General features: G+C 43.9%; 1 protein-coding gene across 2 annotated transcripts in view; it reads right to left on the bottom strand.

The window, feature by feature from the left end:
- The window catches only part of BEND7 (BEN domain containing 7), a 46697-nt gene extending 31999 nt beyond the window's left edge, over positions 1 to 14698 (bottom strand). Inside the window, exons 1-3 of one of the 2 annotated variants that reach the window (XM_068916075.1) lie at positions 14400 to 14698; positions 10337 to 10420; positions 309 to 608 (exon numbers count right to left, since the gene is read on the bottom strand). In XM_068916075.1, coding sequence (XP_068772176.1) covers positions 309 to 608; positions 10337 to 10420; positions 14400 to 14460 — 445 coding nt within the window. In that variant the 5' untranslated portion in view covers positions 14461 to 14698. The remainder of the gene's footprint in view (positions 1 to 308; positions 609 to 10336; positions 10421 to 14399) is intronic. The other variant, XM_068916154.1, reaches the window with a different exon arrangement.
- Between the last annotated feature and the right edge of the window lie 706 nt (positions 14699 to 15404).

Below are 15404 nucleotides of genomic sequence, written 5' to 3' on the forward strand. Positions count from 1 at the left end.
GTGAATTTAACAACAACGGCAAAAGCTGTTTTAATAAGTTCTATACAGAAATTAAGTCTATATAACAGAATTGAGTAATTCTGTCCTCTCACCAGGAACCCATTGTAAAACCTAAGACAGATGGTAGCAGAACGCACTGTGCCCACTTTCGCACCTTTTCAAAGTGATAACTATGTGCTCATTTTGTAGACTCTGAACTATAACTGGTTTCAGTGCAGTGGTACAATAAATCATCGGAACAAAGGCAGAAATTCAGTACAGTACAAGAAAAAGAAAGTACTATTCTCAGTATCTAATGTAGATCATACCATTGGATGTCACGGTTCGTGTCTGATTTTGGAACGTTTTAGACCGAGTTCCATATTGCCCTGAAAAATGGCTAGCCTGGGGTGATAATTCATTCCATGCACCACTCTGTGAAGGATGAAGGCTTGTCTGGGACTCTGCAGGGGGATTCAGGCGCTGGGCCCAGGCTAAGTCTAAATCCTGGGGCTCCTCCTTCAGTTTCTCTCCTTCTTTGCCAACTCGCTGATAGATTCTTCCAGTGCTGTCATTCAGTAATCTTCTCATCCCTGTAATTTGTTTTTTAATTTCCCGGCTTTCATCTCCTAATGAAAACAGAGCCACAGTTATCACTGTAAATTAGCAAAAAATGGTAATGGGTAGAGATTAGTGATTTTAGATGCCAATAAGAGTTTCTAGCTGTTGAAATAGGAAATAAAGAAAGAAAGAAGAGAAAGGAAAGACATGGTTGAGTGGCAGTTAGTATGTACTAGGCTATGCTTTAACACAGCAATGGTTGAGATCTCTCATGGTTAAAAGACCTGCTGAACTCTGCTTTCTTAATGCTATTTCTAAAGCTTTGATGAGTAAGATTATTTTTCTCCAGAAGGAAATAATAATAGCTAGACTAGTTTCAAATAAGCCACCCTTTTAAAAGACTGATCCTCTTCAGGCACTGACATCAGTGGTTGTTTTCTAAGTAAAGCCTGAAGGATCAGACCCTTTATATATCAGCTTGCCATATGCTTAAGGATACATACATATCCATAAAAAAAGAAAACCCTCAAAAGAAAAAACCCTCAAACCCCACAAAAAACACCACACACACAGTAACACAGCATCTACCGATTCTAATGGAAGAAGATCAGTTCCTCACTCTGCAGAACTTAATAATACTGGATTATACAGGAATGAATTAAAAAGCAGCTAATACATGTATAACTGTATCTAGCCTAACTGCTAGATTTCTTTAAAGGGTAGATTATGAAAGCAAAAAGAAAATATATACAAGAAAAATGTGACCGTTTCAAATAAATTCAGCACATTTAAATAATAATGATTACATACTTTAATACTCCTGGCACCATTTAAATATTAATTTTATGTATGAAACTGCTGATCGCACAATGAATATATATGTTTTGGGCAGATAGTAGCTATTTTGCTCGTTAAAGCATGCACTACATTTCACTAGTAATAAGGAAGTGTTCATAACCACTTCTGAAATAGGAAGCTTCTATTTTTTACTGGCAATAGAAAAATGAAACATCCTCAACAAATGGAATAATGAAAATCAAGGAACTGATGAATCAGCCTCCTTTTATAATATACTTAATAGAACAATACTTGGTATTCTCTAATGAATTTACAGTTTCACTTCCCAAAATATAGGTTTATTTTTGGGAAAACACGTGAAATTTCAGAAAACAAAACACAACAATACCTTGTTGAACCAGAGCCATCACCTGTTGGGTTTTCAAAAGTGCGCCCAACAGCAGGGCTTGCAAACAGCTTTAGCAATTTTAGGCACACGAACGGTGCCGCCGACTTCAGCACGTGCTTAGATAGCTGGCTAAAACCATACAGTTCAAAAAGCAGCAGTCCCCGCGGCCCCTCAACACACAACACAGGCCAAGTCCAACGTGCCTGGGACACCCAGGGACCCACGGTACCGCAAGGATGCTTTGCTCCAGAAGGCAGACGGGCAACAAGGGAGACAAGCTGTGAGACGCGAGCAGGCCTGGGCTGGATCAGCGCGTCTCCCGTCTGACCCGGCGCACCGGTGGCCTCGGCCAGCTCCGCTTCCCTTTGGGGGAGCGCCAGCTGGCTCCGGCCCGCTCCAACCCAGTGCAGAGCGGGCGGCTTGCGAGAAAGCTTCCAGGCCAAACTTGGGAAATATTTGTCAACCCAGTCCGACGATACTAGAATGCTGTTTCCACTCTAGCTAAAGCAGCCAGAAAAGCCATTTGCAAGGAGGAGTTTTATGTTATATTTATTTTGCCGTTTCTTCTGAAGATTTGTGGGTGTGGGTGTATGTAGAGGGGTGTTAATCAACGAACCGCAGCTCCAACTCCTTTCATTTTAAAATTATGCTTTTCAGACTCAGTCCAATGAGCTGTCGAGTGTTTGCAATTCCCACCCTCGATGGGAATCGACAGTCCTCAGAATACCGCTGAACTGAGATTACTGAGATTTGCAGATCTGTAAACTCTCTGGCACAAAGATTACTTTTTTGCTCTACAGGGTAGTATCTGACAAGAAGGTTCTTGCCCCGTATCTGAGCTCCAAACAGTCCCACGGTACAAAAAAACCCCATGAAACAGTCCCTCATCAGTACAGCGTTCAGCAGTACGCTGGGCACTCACAGTTTTATGTTAACAATTCATATTTGTATGTAACAGCAGTATTATTATGAATATGAACAAAGCTTCCCGTCTGCCTCCTCCTATCGGGTTTAGTGGCTGCACACTACGTTGCTGGTCAGGTGAGACTGGTTAAAAGATTGAATTTCCCTTACCCAGTTGCATAAAATATTAAAGTTAACTGAGTTTATTCAAGCTTGATTCTGGTCCCTTGTTCCTCCGTACAGAGATCGTTCTGTATATTGGCATGGGCGTACTGTTCTCCAAATATAAAATATGACGTTATATCACAATGGCCCCGGAGCTTGCAGCGAGTCCTCTACAAGCACATCTTTGTGTCCAAGTAGCTCCCTCCTTACAACAGAGAGATTCCTTCTGCTGAACCTGCAAAATATATCTTCGGTCTTGCAAGGAAGGTCTTCAAACATATGAGCTAGAGGCTTGGGTTAATTTTCAGTGCACTTTTATACCCCTCCATAGGACCTTTTCTAATTTTTAAGGCCTTTAATTTGTAACAGCCTACCTACAATGGCAGTCTGCCTGACATGAGGGGAACGTAACTCGATGTTACACCTTCTGCCTGAATCTGCAGGCAGTTTGAAAGACTAACAGGTCTCGCTTTTTGCTCCCTACTTGCCTAATTTGGCTACCAGCTTTACAGCCCACTATTTTGCTGTCAGCAAATGATAGCTATGATAGCATTTTGCTATCAGCTCTTCTACTGCTGCTGATTTTAACAGATAATAAAGAGGTAATTTAAAAACTAAAGAAGGAAGATGGAGCACGGAGAAAAAGCGAATGGCATAAGCTACTATGCCGTAAGAAAGAGCCAGCCTCCCTTTCCAAATGCTGAACAGCACAATACAGCACTGGAAAAGAAGTTTATTATATAAAAATCGGTATTACATAGCTCTGAAAAGTCTCCCAGAATAGCTGCTGTGGACCAAGAGGAGCAGAGTTTGGCATACACACCCCAGTCTTCCTACCAGAATTCAACATACAATTGCTTCCTCGTTCCTGGACTTTCACACCACTACTTCAGGAACACGCGGTTTCCAGGCAAAGCCTGAAATAGATGCTGAACACACAGCAGGATTCCCCACTGCTCCCAGTAAAGGGGAATGCCTCCAACCAGCAAACTGCAGGTCAGACTTGCCATTTAGACTGCTGGTAAAATCCCTTTTGGTTTTATCTGAAAGCAATGAACTTACTTGCAAAGTACTACTCAAAAACGACAAGCCTGCCAAGTTGCAGCCCTGTTCAGAAACTTTTGTGAGAGATAATGATAAATAGTTATTAAAAAAAAATACTAACAGATTTTTTTTTAAATTAATATTATAATTGTCTCTGTGATGGTCCCTTATATAGAATCTAATCTTTCACAAGGCCTGGCTGTAATCTTATACAATAACAAAAGGCAAAACAAAACCCCTTCATAAATACTGCATCAAATGCTCAGAAAAAGAAAATCCTCCAAAATGAATTTTAAACTCTTTCCTTACTGAAATTATGTGTATAACATTATAACTTACTGCTCTGAAAGTTATAAAAATGTTAAAAATTAAAAATGTCACTGCCCTAATAAGAATTAGCATCCAGGTGCTAAGTGTGCAACTGTATGAAGTAACAGAACTTGCATTAGCTACTTTGGTTAATGAAATATCATTGATAAGTCAGTAATTCAAATTGTAGCCCCCTGATGCATCAACATCTTTTCACTCTTACGGTTATTAAACTTAACGTCAATATAGCACACTGCCTACAAACCATGTACTTCTCCAAGTAATTTAATCGTCAAAATATTATCATAATGCTACAAAGAACTCTAAAAGTATACGATACATCCACGTTCTTAGGTTAAAAATGTAACTATTGCAATATTAAATAAGTGACAATCAAATATGTAATTAATGCATATGTTGAGCAGTGCATATATGAGTGAATAGAGTTATGGTTGGATAATGAGTCAACCATATTTGGCATTTTCTTCCTTTGCTTTGCATAAACAAATAGCCTTACTGTTATCTTGGCCCATTATTTCCCAGTTAATTTCCTGATTTTAAACACTTATGAGAAACATGCACGAGTGAGCTGACTTCTTATGAAGTCTGATCGTCTATGAATTAGTGTCTCGCTCTGGGTTCTGTTGCGCCTTGTTAGATGCGACTTCTAAGGAAACTTTTCCTTTCTGGGCTACACAAATAGGCCTTCATCCTCTACCAGGCTGCCTCCTGAAGGAAGTTTCTCTCTCACGGATTTCTACCTTCGTGTCAAACTAGGCTGAAACTGGTGAGCAAGTTCAGGAGTTATCAAGAGGGTGGGAACCGCAGCAACAGACAGCTAGACAAACACACACGATGTGACATCATCAGCCTGGTCTGCAAAGAAACAAAGCTTAAGAAGTGAGAAAAAGTAAATGCATACGGTTTGAGGGTTTTGCCGGCTCAAGAGAAGCTGCAACAGAACGTGCAGGTTATATCATCAAACATTAAACGCCAGTCTATGAGACACCGCTTGAATGCTGCCCTTCCTGGAACAGGGCCAGCGAAATTCAGCTGCTGTATCTGAAGAATTTGCAAGGGCTAAGTCAGAGCACTTCAGGGAATCGGGGAGGCACGTGCATGCACGGCACACTTCTTCAGTGCACTGCCTGACCAAAACACCTCGGCGACTGTCACACGACATTCAGATACTTGCTTAAAGAACAAAGGATAGCTATCCAAGAAGAGTGTTAGGCATCCCTTCTCAGCAGAAGTTATAAGCACATCAAATCATAACGTTCCAAACTCAGCCATTTTTGCCTGTATTTTCTGTCTCAGAACCACCGTACGGCAGAGGATTGTGAAGGTCAGCACGGGGAACCACGTGCATGTTTCTCTATCAGAGGAGAGGTTTCCGAAATCAAACGGCAAGTTGTTGTGACTGCTCTGTAGCTAATTTGAATTGGGCATCTGTGTAGCTAAACTGATAGGATAAGCACACGTTTCTCAAGAGATGCCTGGTCTTTGCTGGCACAGAAGAACCTACGTTTAACAAGTAACACAGGCAACATCACGCTTCACAAATTAAAAACTTAAAACCCAAGTCAATAGGGAGAGCGGTGGTCATGGACAATGTCACAGGGGCACAAAAGCAACATGAGTTACGACCCAGGGAATTTCACACCTCAAATAAGATAGCTTAAATATCCCTAAATATCTGCTTGGGGAATCTTACCAGTGCTCTAAAATGCCATTTAAAAGCACTTACCTTTCTTCATGTCACTGCACAAAGCACTAGAGATCCTACCTTGAGATATGCTGGACCACCCTCAAATTACATCCCCTCACTCACTACCCCAAAACCAAAGCACGGAAGTACACGGGTTGATTGATACCCACACCTACTGCAAGACCGTCAAAGTTAATAAACATCACGAACATTAATACAAGCAAAGCAATTTGCAAAACTGAAACCAGGATCAGACCCTATATGGCTCAGAATTTGGGATTTTGTGTCAGTGGAAGCAGAATCACACCACAAGTCAGTTCAACCACCACCACAACAAAACAACTCTTCTGAACAGTTTCAAAAACAGGTAACACGATCAGATCCAGAAGCCCAAGTTACACATTTTCAAGCCACACTGCAACAACTAAATCACTCCAGCAACTGCAAGTAAACAACTATCCAATAAATAAATACAGTAATGGCATCATATAATTAAAAAAAAAAAAAGATGCAACAACTTCCCCCACTTCTTTCATATACCCTAGGCCAAAATTAAGGAATGTCCACTTCAGCCCCAAAGGAAAATGTTTTACACAGCTGGATCATTTGGAAACGCACGTATATAAAAAAAGCTTTTATGCAGTCTTAATTACAGAAGCGATTATTGAAACAATCATTCCTGGGATATAATTCTATTAAAAGTAACAAGTAACTTCACAGACTTATGTTAAGTCAACTTTTTCTTTATGAATAAATTGCAAAGTATACTATGACTAGGATAGAATAAATTCTTGGAATTACTGAGTAACTTATGCATCATTCCCCTGTTCCAAGAACGCATTACTTATTTTATCATGACATAGCGAAGTTATTAATCTGCTGCCTTCCATTTCAACAATGTGAACTGCTGTAAAATGCGCAGACACCTGCATTACAGTACATTTCAGTTCCGCTTTATATCAGTCATAAACATCTCTGTTTTGGACATCTCTTCAAAACAAATGCTCCAAGCATACTGTGTATAGCATTCGATTTTATGAAACTATAAAAGTTCTTCACTGTTAATTACACAGACAAATGTCTCATCACACATTTGGTTACCAGGATAATATAATTAGTTTTCTACATTAACCTTTCAAATATAGAGCCTGAATTTCAAGTTGAAAGCATTGTAAAAACACTCAGTCTGGAAGTATATTATATTTCCGCTTTTCTGTGAGGATAATAAAACATTAAGACTGAAAAAAAAACAACGCAGTATATGCAAAAGACATTTTATAAAGACAAGATAGCTTTAACCAGTGTTGTCCATGGGCCTTGGCTGCGTAGTCCCCTCATGGGCTTGTATTCCTAAGTCTGGGCTAGCATCTGCGACAGAACATTTACGCTGACAAACGGTAAAAGCTGAAGACAGGTATGTCTTAAACGTTGTTCGTATTCAAGGTTTAAGCACTTCACTCCAGGCTGCCTCCTCCTTTGCAGGTCGAGCACTCTCTCTTGGTATTAAATAAATAAGCCCTACCCTTCAAAACTAAAGAGATACCAGTTTCTGCCTGCAAAATACTGCAGTGATCTATTCACCCCAAATTTTGCCAAGGCTGCGTTCAGTGTATCCTCTGTGCAGAAAGACTTCCATTCCCATTTACCATCTTATCAAAACAAAGGACTGGAAGATATACAAGTCACCATGTCTACTATGCCACAAACTCAGCAACTGGACTATATAAGCGAACTTCAAAAGCTTATCAAGCTCCATTTAGAAAGTAGTTGGGCTTTATACCCTCACAATCAACAGAAGTCACTTCCAGTACTTCATTCCTCTAACTGTGGTGAAGCTTCTTCTACTTTCCAATCTGCGCTTACACAAAGCCACATTTTGCTCATTTGCAGTGGCGCCAAAATTGCTCTCCAGGTTCAACAGGTCTCCTTTCCTGACATTTGACCCTTAATTTATTTGTACATTAAACAAACTGAACTCTTCTCATTTACTTGTTTATCCCTCTTCTCACCACTGCATCTCCTCCAGTCTGAGGTCCTCACTCTTGACTGTGTAACCAAAATATATGCACATCGTATTCCAGATACAGCGTCACCTGTTCTGTATAACAGCATGAACATTTTGTCTTCTCTAGCAGAAATAGTTTAAACGAACTATCTTCCACTCACACTCTAAAGGCTGCATTACATGGAGGTTTCAACAGCTGCAGTCATTGCATGATCAATTAAAAAATATGAAACAGAGAACAAACTTTAATCTAAACCAACAACTAGAGCATTTCTCCAGCCTGTTGAGGAAGAGTAGCGCAACCATCTGTTGTATCAGCCACTCCTCCCAGTTTTGCATCATCTGTAAACTTGTTGAGGGAGCACAAGATCCCATCATTCAGGTCATTAATGAAGAGTTTAAACAGCTATTGGACTCATTATTGACCTCTGGGGTACACCGCTAGTAACTGGTCTCCAGCTGTACTTCATGCCGCTGACCACAGTGCTCTGAGCCTGATTGTTTAAGCAGTTTTCAATCCACCTCTGTCCACTTATCTAGCCTGTACTTCATCAGCTTGTCTATGAGGATATTATGGGAGACGGTATCAGAAGCCTGATAAACAACATCCACTGCTCTTCACTTATCCACCAAGCCAGTCATCATAGAAGACTATCCCGTTGGTTAAGCATGATTTCCCCTTTGCGAATCTATGCTGACTACTCTCGATCACCTTCTTGTCCTTCACATGTCTGCAAATGTTTTCCAGGATCAGTTGCTCCATCACCTTCCCACGGATTGAGGTGAGGCTGATCAGCTTGTAGTTCCCCAGATCTTCCCTTCTTGCCCTTCCTGAAGACAGGAGTGACGTTTACTTTCTTGATACCTGATAAGGAAATCCCTTGATGGGATTCAGATTATTAAGGACTAAATTCAGACTAACTTCTGATACAGCTGGACTTTAGGCACCTAAATGTCAGGGAACTTTCAATCACAACCCAAAGCTCAGCACACTCAAAAAGACACAAAAAAACCCAAGTGAATCAAACCAAAATCAATTGTTCTGACCCATGGCACAGATGTCACAGCACGGACTCCTGCACATTCTTAGAAGCATCCTGGCTTAAGCAGCCAGATTAATGCCTAGCTCCTGCCAAAGCTTCATCATTATTTTATAGTTGGAAGACAAAGCACTCAAACTCAGACTACACCAAGAGCGCTCACAAAACACAGAATTCAAACAGAAAGCATAGCAGCCCCCTTCGTTTCTCCCGGAAAATGGGTGTAGGGAAGAAATATTTGCTCAAAATCCTATTGGTGAGAAGATGAGCAGTGAACTTAACACAGGGCGAGAGCTGTGTAAATACTTCAAACAGTCCGAAAAGTTCTCTTTCCTCTTCCATTTGTTGCCCACCTCTAAAAGAGGATCTAGCACTATGAATTAAGGAGATAAAAGTATTTTGTGGGCAGCCCAGCTTCAGGTGCTGATTCGTGCACTCGGGACTAGTGCTTATAACTGGCTCTAGGGGGCTCACACACAGAACACAGAAACCTGAAATCACCCTATAAAAGTGCTTACACTCCTAGTGCAGTTAAGGAGAGGCAGATGCCTCCCTTGAGTGACCCAATTTTCTTGCCACAAAGGCACCTGCTTTCTCAAAAGCCTGAGCAAGGTGACCAAGAGCTTGCTTGACAGGGTAAGAATCACAGTAGTAGGACAAAATCGGGCCCTTATTTCTCTGGAACTTGCCCCCTGTCCCTTTGCGAAGAGGCTCAGCACCTGGATGACGTCCGACACGTGACAGCAGTGGGACTAGAAGCAGGAAAGGAAGAAGCAGTCTGCAGCAGAAGAGTTGCACAGGCCAACGAGCACACAGACAGGAAAGATAAAGGTTCACTGATAACCAGTCCAATCATGCTGCAGTATATCATGCTGCAAAGGATATATTATTTCCCTGTTTTCTTTACACATTTTTAACTGTTGATTTAATTTAATTTTGCCACAGCAGGATTAGCAGGCAGGCTACGGAGGTGAAAGGACATTACATTAAGACAGCACATTAATCCTCTATCCCACCCAAGGCAGAAGCAAAACCAAACAAATAGCAGCTTCCTGGAAATTGAATTTCTGTTATCCAGATGTCAAAGATGTAATACCCCAATTACACAAACTATTGCCAGTGAAGCATGCCAGCGAAGATGCAATGTAAATGGGGTGAGCACAGAGCTGCAAAACTGCACAGTCAGCATCTGGCTCTCTCAGTGAGTGATAATTAGCACTGTGTGTAGACACTAATAAACATTTATGTCTGAAATTACAACTTTTAGCAGTGTTAATAAAGGATATATTGGCAATTCATAGAATAAAAGGGTCTTGAAAAGAACGTCATATTAAACAATGGCAGGCACTTCCTGTGCTTGCACAGAGATTTTTTTCCTCTCTAATTGCAAATGGCCACGCTATGTTGCTCGGAAATTAATCAACACAAGAACATACCTAAAAAAACTGCTTGTGTTTCTTTGGTCTCCCCATTAACATCATTGCTGTAGTCAGAGATCTTATATATCTCATGATGGTAATCTGGAATGAAAAACGATAAAAAAAATTAGAACTCAAGTGATCTGGAAAAAATGAACACTGAACACATTGCTACAGTTTTACTACATAATTTATCAATATATCTGCAGTTTATTTCATGTACTTCAAATTAACCACAGAAAACGTGCTCTGTATCAGCACCTCCTAAAAAAACTTTGCTCACACCGGAGAGACTTCGCTGAAATATTTCACAGATTTTTAGGGAATAGCTATGCTTGCCCTAAATTACCACGTTCATTTTCACAGCAGATTATCCCACCAGATGACAATTATCTGGCTTCTTGCTTTACAAATGGAAAGCAGATTTATAATGAAAACTTCACCTTCCTAGAGACCAAGGGAAACTTTGAAACTTCACCTCAATAAGAAACTCAGCAACATATATTAGGGCTGCATCTCTCAGCTGCGCTGACTTATCTTGCTATCATTAGCCACTGAAGTCTGAAGAAAGTAGGATCAAGCACATCTTAGGATATTTACCTATAGAAACTGATGTCCATAATGACCCTAAAAATAAACATTAGCATCTTGTATTCAGAGATATTACACAATACCCCCCCCCCAAAAAAAACAAATCTCTGACTTTCCATTTCCAATAAAAGCAAACGTTGATGGAAGGACCCCGTTGTACACACAGGCACATACGTGTTCAGTAAAAAACAAAGCTTTGTTTACACACATGTACATGGGGAATAGCAATTATAAGAAAAAAATATCTGAAAGCAGTGCTCCTGGAGTCTGACTCTGCTACTGGCACACACTTTGTCCTTAGGCAAATCACTCAAGATTGAACAATATAATCGGTGTCTTAAAAGAGCTACCTACCTCATCACCTAACTGCTTTAATGCTTAAGCCCTCCCAGGTCCTGACTATCTCCATTACTCCCTCTGTAAACTGGCTTTTTATATTTACCTGCCTCACAGAAAGCGAGGTGGAGATTAATTAACACATGGAAGAGCATTTGGAGGGATTCACTTAAAGGCACAACAGAAGTGAAGAGCAATGTAAGCAGCTTCTGCTCGCATGGGAAACACACCTGCATCTCTGATAAAACGATCAGCTGCAGAATTGTAGAGGTCTCCTGGCAGTCCAACTTTTTGGGTACGTATTATTTATTTGTACGGCATGACTGTCTCGTTGATATAAGAGTGGGGAGGAAGAACAGCCCAAGAAGAAAACCAGAGTCAAGTATAACGCAGCAACGCAAAAGAAATAAAAGGGCCTGGAAAGCAACATCGTTGTGTATGGAAAAAAAAAAGGGGGGGGGGGAAGGTAGAGAGGTCAGCAACGAGGGGCTAGCCCAAAAGATAAAGTTGGGGCTTCAGTGCTGCATGGAGCACAGAGGGCAAGTGAAATCCATAGGCTGCCCGGTGCAGAAAGGGCCAAGGTGAAGGTTGAGACACAACATCAAGAAAGTATAAGCCCCTTTTGTAAGACTAAAAATTACAGAATTTATGCACACCACATTGAATGATCGCTAGCTTTTCTCTACCTTTTCATCCTCAGTAAGGACTTCCAAGATCTGGTAGAAGTGAGTATGTGGAAGCTAGGTACTAAACGACTAACAGATTCTCGGTGCTTAGATGCATTGCTTATGTGTGGTTTCTTCTCTAACATTTCCCTCTGTATATCCAGCAGGTCACAACACCCTTATTTTCTGATCTGTAACTGCTATCTTAAAGTCACCCCATTTCATCCCAGAGTTAGCTACATTTTACTGAAGCAATGGATTTCCTTTGTATATCGTAGTTAAAATAATTTCACCGTGTTGATAAGGTGTCATGAAGTTTTGGGGGACAGAACAAGCACTGTATTCACACACATCAGTAGCAGACCGTGTGTTACAAATAAACAAACCCAGCATACTGTTTTCTCTTTGGTTTCCCTCTTCTGCCTCAGATGTCACAGTCCAGGGGCTGTGAAATCCATCTCAATTTCACAACAGTAAACACTAAACTGTGACATTACTAAATGACTCCAGCAAGAGGCAAAGGCCAATTACAAGCAACAACTATTTATACATAATTATCTTTATAATCAACCACGGCAGGAAAAAAACTATGCAAGAGCAGACTCTGCTAAAATGTCATTTTTATCTTCTCCATTCTCAAAGTACAAAACCCACATTTGCTCTCCAGGATTTGCTTTTGGTCTGCTTTTCTATTTAAATTTCTACAGCCAAATAGAAACCCCAGAAAAATATAAATTACTAATAATTTACTAACACAATTCCAACCAATTTCCCTTTTATAACAAGGTAACTATACCGTTACAAGTGGCAACGGAGCACTTGCAAAATACCAATACATTTTTCAGAGCGCACGCTGTTCTTATTACAGTCCGATCATGACGAAAACAAAACCAAATCTTCAATTTCACTTTTGCTTTTCCACACATTTCCCCCTGCTCCAGCCCAACGCTGCACAAAGTCTGCATTGAAGGTGATTCAGGAGAACATCTGATGCAAAAAAAAACCCAAAACAAACAAGCAAGCAAACAAACAAATAAGAAAAAAACGAAAAAAAAAATAAAAAACACCCTCCAAACCAAACCTATTATTTTTAGGAATGTAACCCCCCCCCCCCCCAATAGGTTTGTCAACATTTGTGCTTATAAGCACTCCAGTAGATTTGGGACGTGTCTGACCAGTTGCTATCCCTCTAGTTTCTAAGAAGTAACGCATGCAGTGCTCAAGACTCTCCTACAATGTTAAAATAATAATTTGTCATTCCCATCAAGCGAGTTTATTTTCGTCTTTCGAATTCTCCGCGTCTCACGCGAGCTTGCCGAACACCTAAGGAAGAAATCGCTCCTCGGCCAGCAAGTATCGAAACTCGCCTCCTTCCCCCCCCCCTTTTATAAGTGTGACATGACACCAAAGTAGTCACCTGCCTTGAACTTGGCATGCAGGACACACACAGCATTTCATGGGAGATATTTCAGCTCAATACTTTAAAAGACAAAAGGGGGGGGAGGGAGGGAAAAGATCTTCAGGCAAATCAATGAGGGCAAAAGACCTAAGCGATAAATACCTAACCTCCCCCCCCCCGAAAAAAAAAGGGGGGGGGGGAAAAGGAAAACCCTAGGGCTGGGAAGTCCACCTGCTAAAATGACTACCAGCCGCTGCCTCTTTTAAAAGGACACGACTGAGAGGGCTGCGCGTCCTCCCCGACATGAATCCCAACCTTTCCTTAGCGATCCCCGCTAAAACATCCTCTTCTCGCCCAGCCGCCGCGCACCGAGCGAACAAGTTGCACGCCAGCAAACCTTCCTCGCCCACGGACAATTAATTAGCCGCGTGGATTTTAATAAAGCCACCCCGATTAGGCTCTTCTTTGAGATAGGCGTGCGGACGCAGTCCAGAGGAGGGTGGGAGAGAGAGAGGGGGGGGGAAAAAAAAGGAAAAGAAAAATCAACAGACACACACACACACGCGCAAGAAATCCACAGGAGTTGAATACTAAAAAGGTCCGTCGCTGCTCAAGTGTCATTATTTTGCTGTTTTCTTCATTTCGCCTTTCTCTTCTCCCTCTCCTCTCCCCCCCCGCCTCCTCCTCCCCCCGGAGGATTTATAATGAAATACGATCCAACTTTATTTGTATAAGATCTCCCGGGGGGGGGGGTAGGAAAAAAAAAAAAAAAACCACCACGTCCACCTTTGGGGTTGCGGTTAAAAAAAAAAATCACCAAAAAAAAAAAAAAAGAAAGGCAAGGTTTTGGGGAGTTCAACCCCGCGATTCGGGAGTTAAATAATAAATAAACGGAGGGAGAGAGAGACATTGCCGAGGGAGAGGGAAGGGAGCACGCACATTTCATAACATCCTGCTCTTCCCCTCCGAAACCCAGCGCCGTTCAGGTTAAAAAAAAAAAAATATAAAAAGTCTTTTTCAGCCACAAACAAACAAAACAAAGGCTCCGCCGCGGGCCCCCCGGCGCTCGTCCCCGAAGCCGCCACTTTACCTTGATTTATCAGTTTAAAGCTTTGGGATTTCCTGCTTCTCTTCCTCTCCGTAAACTCCATGGTGCGGGCAGGAGGGAGGAGGCAGAAAGGAAGGAGAGCGGGGATGAGGAGGGCGAGGGGCGGCCGCGCAGCCCGTCACCCAGCGGCGGCGGCAGCAGGACCAAGGTCCGTCTCTTTAATCAGCAAAAAACAAAACGGGCGCCGGGAGATGTCGGTTCCAGCCGCACGCACCGGCGGGGGGGGGGGGGGGGAAGAGCTCGGGACGAGTCGGCGGCGGCGCCGCCGCTGCCTCCCCGCGGCTCCGGCCGCCCGCCCGCCCGCCCAGGCCGCCCCTGAACTTCGCGGGGTGCCGCGGCGGGGGCGATGCCGGCCAGCGCCGCCGCCGCCGCCGCCTCCCCCGCCGCCGCCGGGCGCGCGGCCGGCGGCCAAGGGCGGCCCGCAATGGCTCACCGCTGCCGCCGGGACCCCGGTGCCACCTGCTGGGGGAAGGCGGCGCGCCCCGCGGCGGGCTCCGCCAGCCCGGCCGCAAGGCCGCCACCCCACGCCACGCCACGCCACGCCGAGGAGGAGACAGCGGCGGCGAGCGCCGCGGGGCCCCCCCCCGCCGGCGAGCAGGGCAGGGCGGGCGGCCCCGCGGCGCCTCCGCGGGGGTGGCGGAGGGTGACTGGCGGGAGAGGGGCTGCCAGGGCAGCGCCATTTTGTGTCCCCCCCCCCTCCCGCCGCCGCTGCCGCCGCCGCCGCCTCCCCGCCCTCACAGGCTCCCTCTGCCGTGCCCCGCCGCCGCGGCTGCAGGTCGCCTGCCCGCCCCGCGGGGCCCCCTCGGGCCGGCGGAGGCCGCCGCGGCGCCCTGCCGCGAAGCAGCGGCGGCCTCTCGGCGCGCGGCCTGCGCCGCCGCCCGGCCCCCGCGGCCTGGCCAGGCGGCGGCGGCGGCGGCTCCCGCCGGCTCCCCGCTGCGCCCCGGCCTCCCGCACGGGCCGCTTCGGGCGGGCAGAGCCGGAGCCGGA

This window comes from Struthio camelus, chromosome 1, assembly GCF_040807025.1.
Source record: "Struthio camelus isolate bStrCam1 chromosome 1, bStrCam1.hap1, whole genome shotgun sequence".
Classification (NCBI taxonomy): Eukaryota; Metazoa; Chordata; class Aves; order Struthioniformes; family Struthionidae; genus Struthio; species Struthio camelus.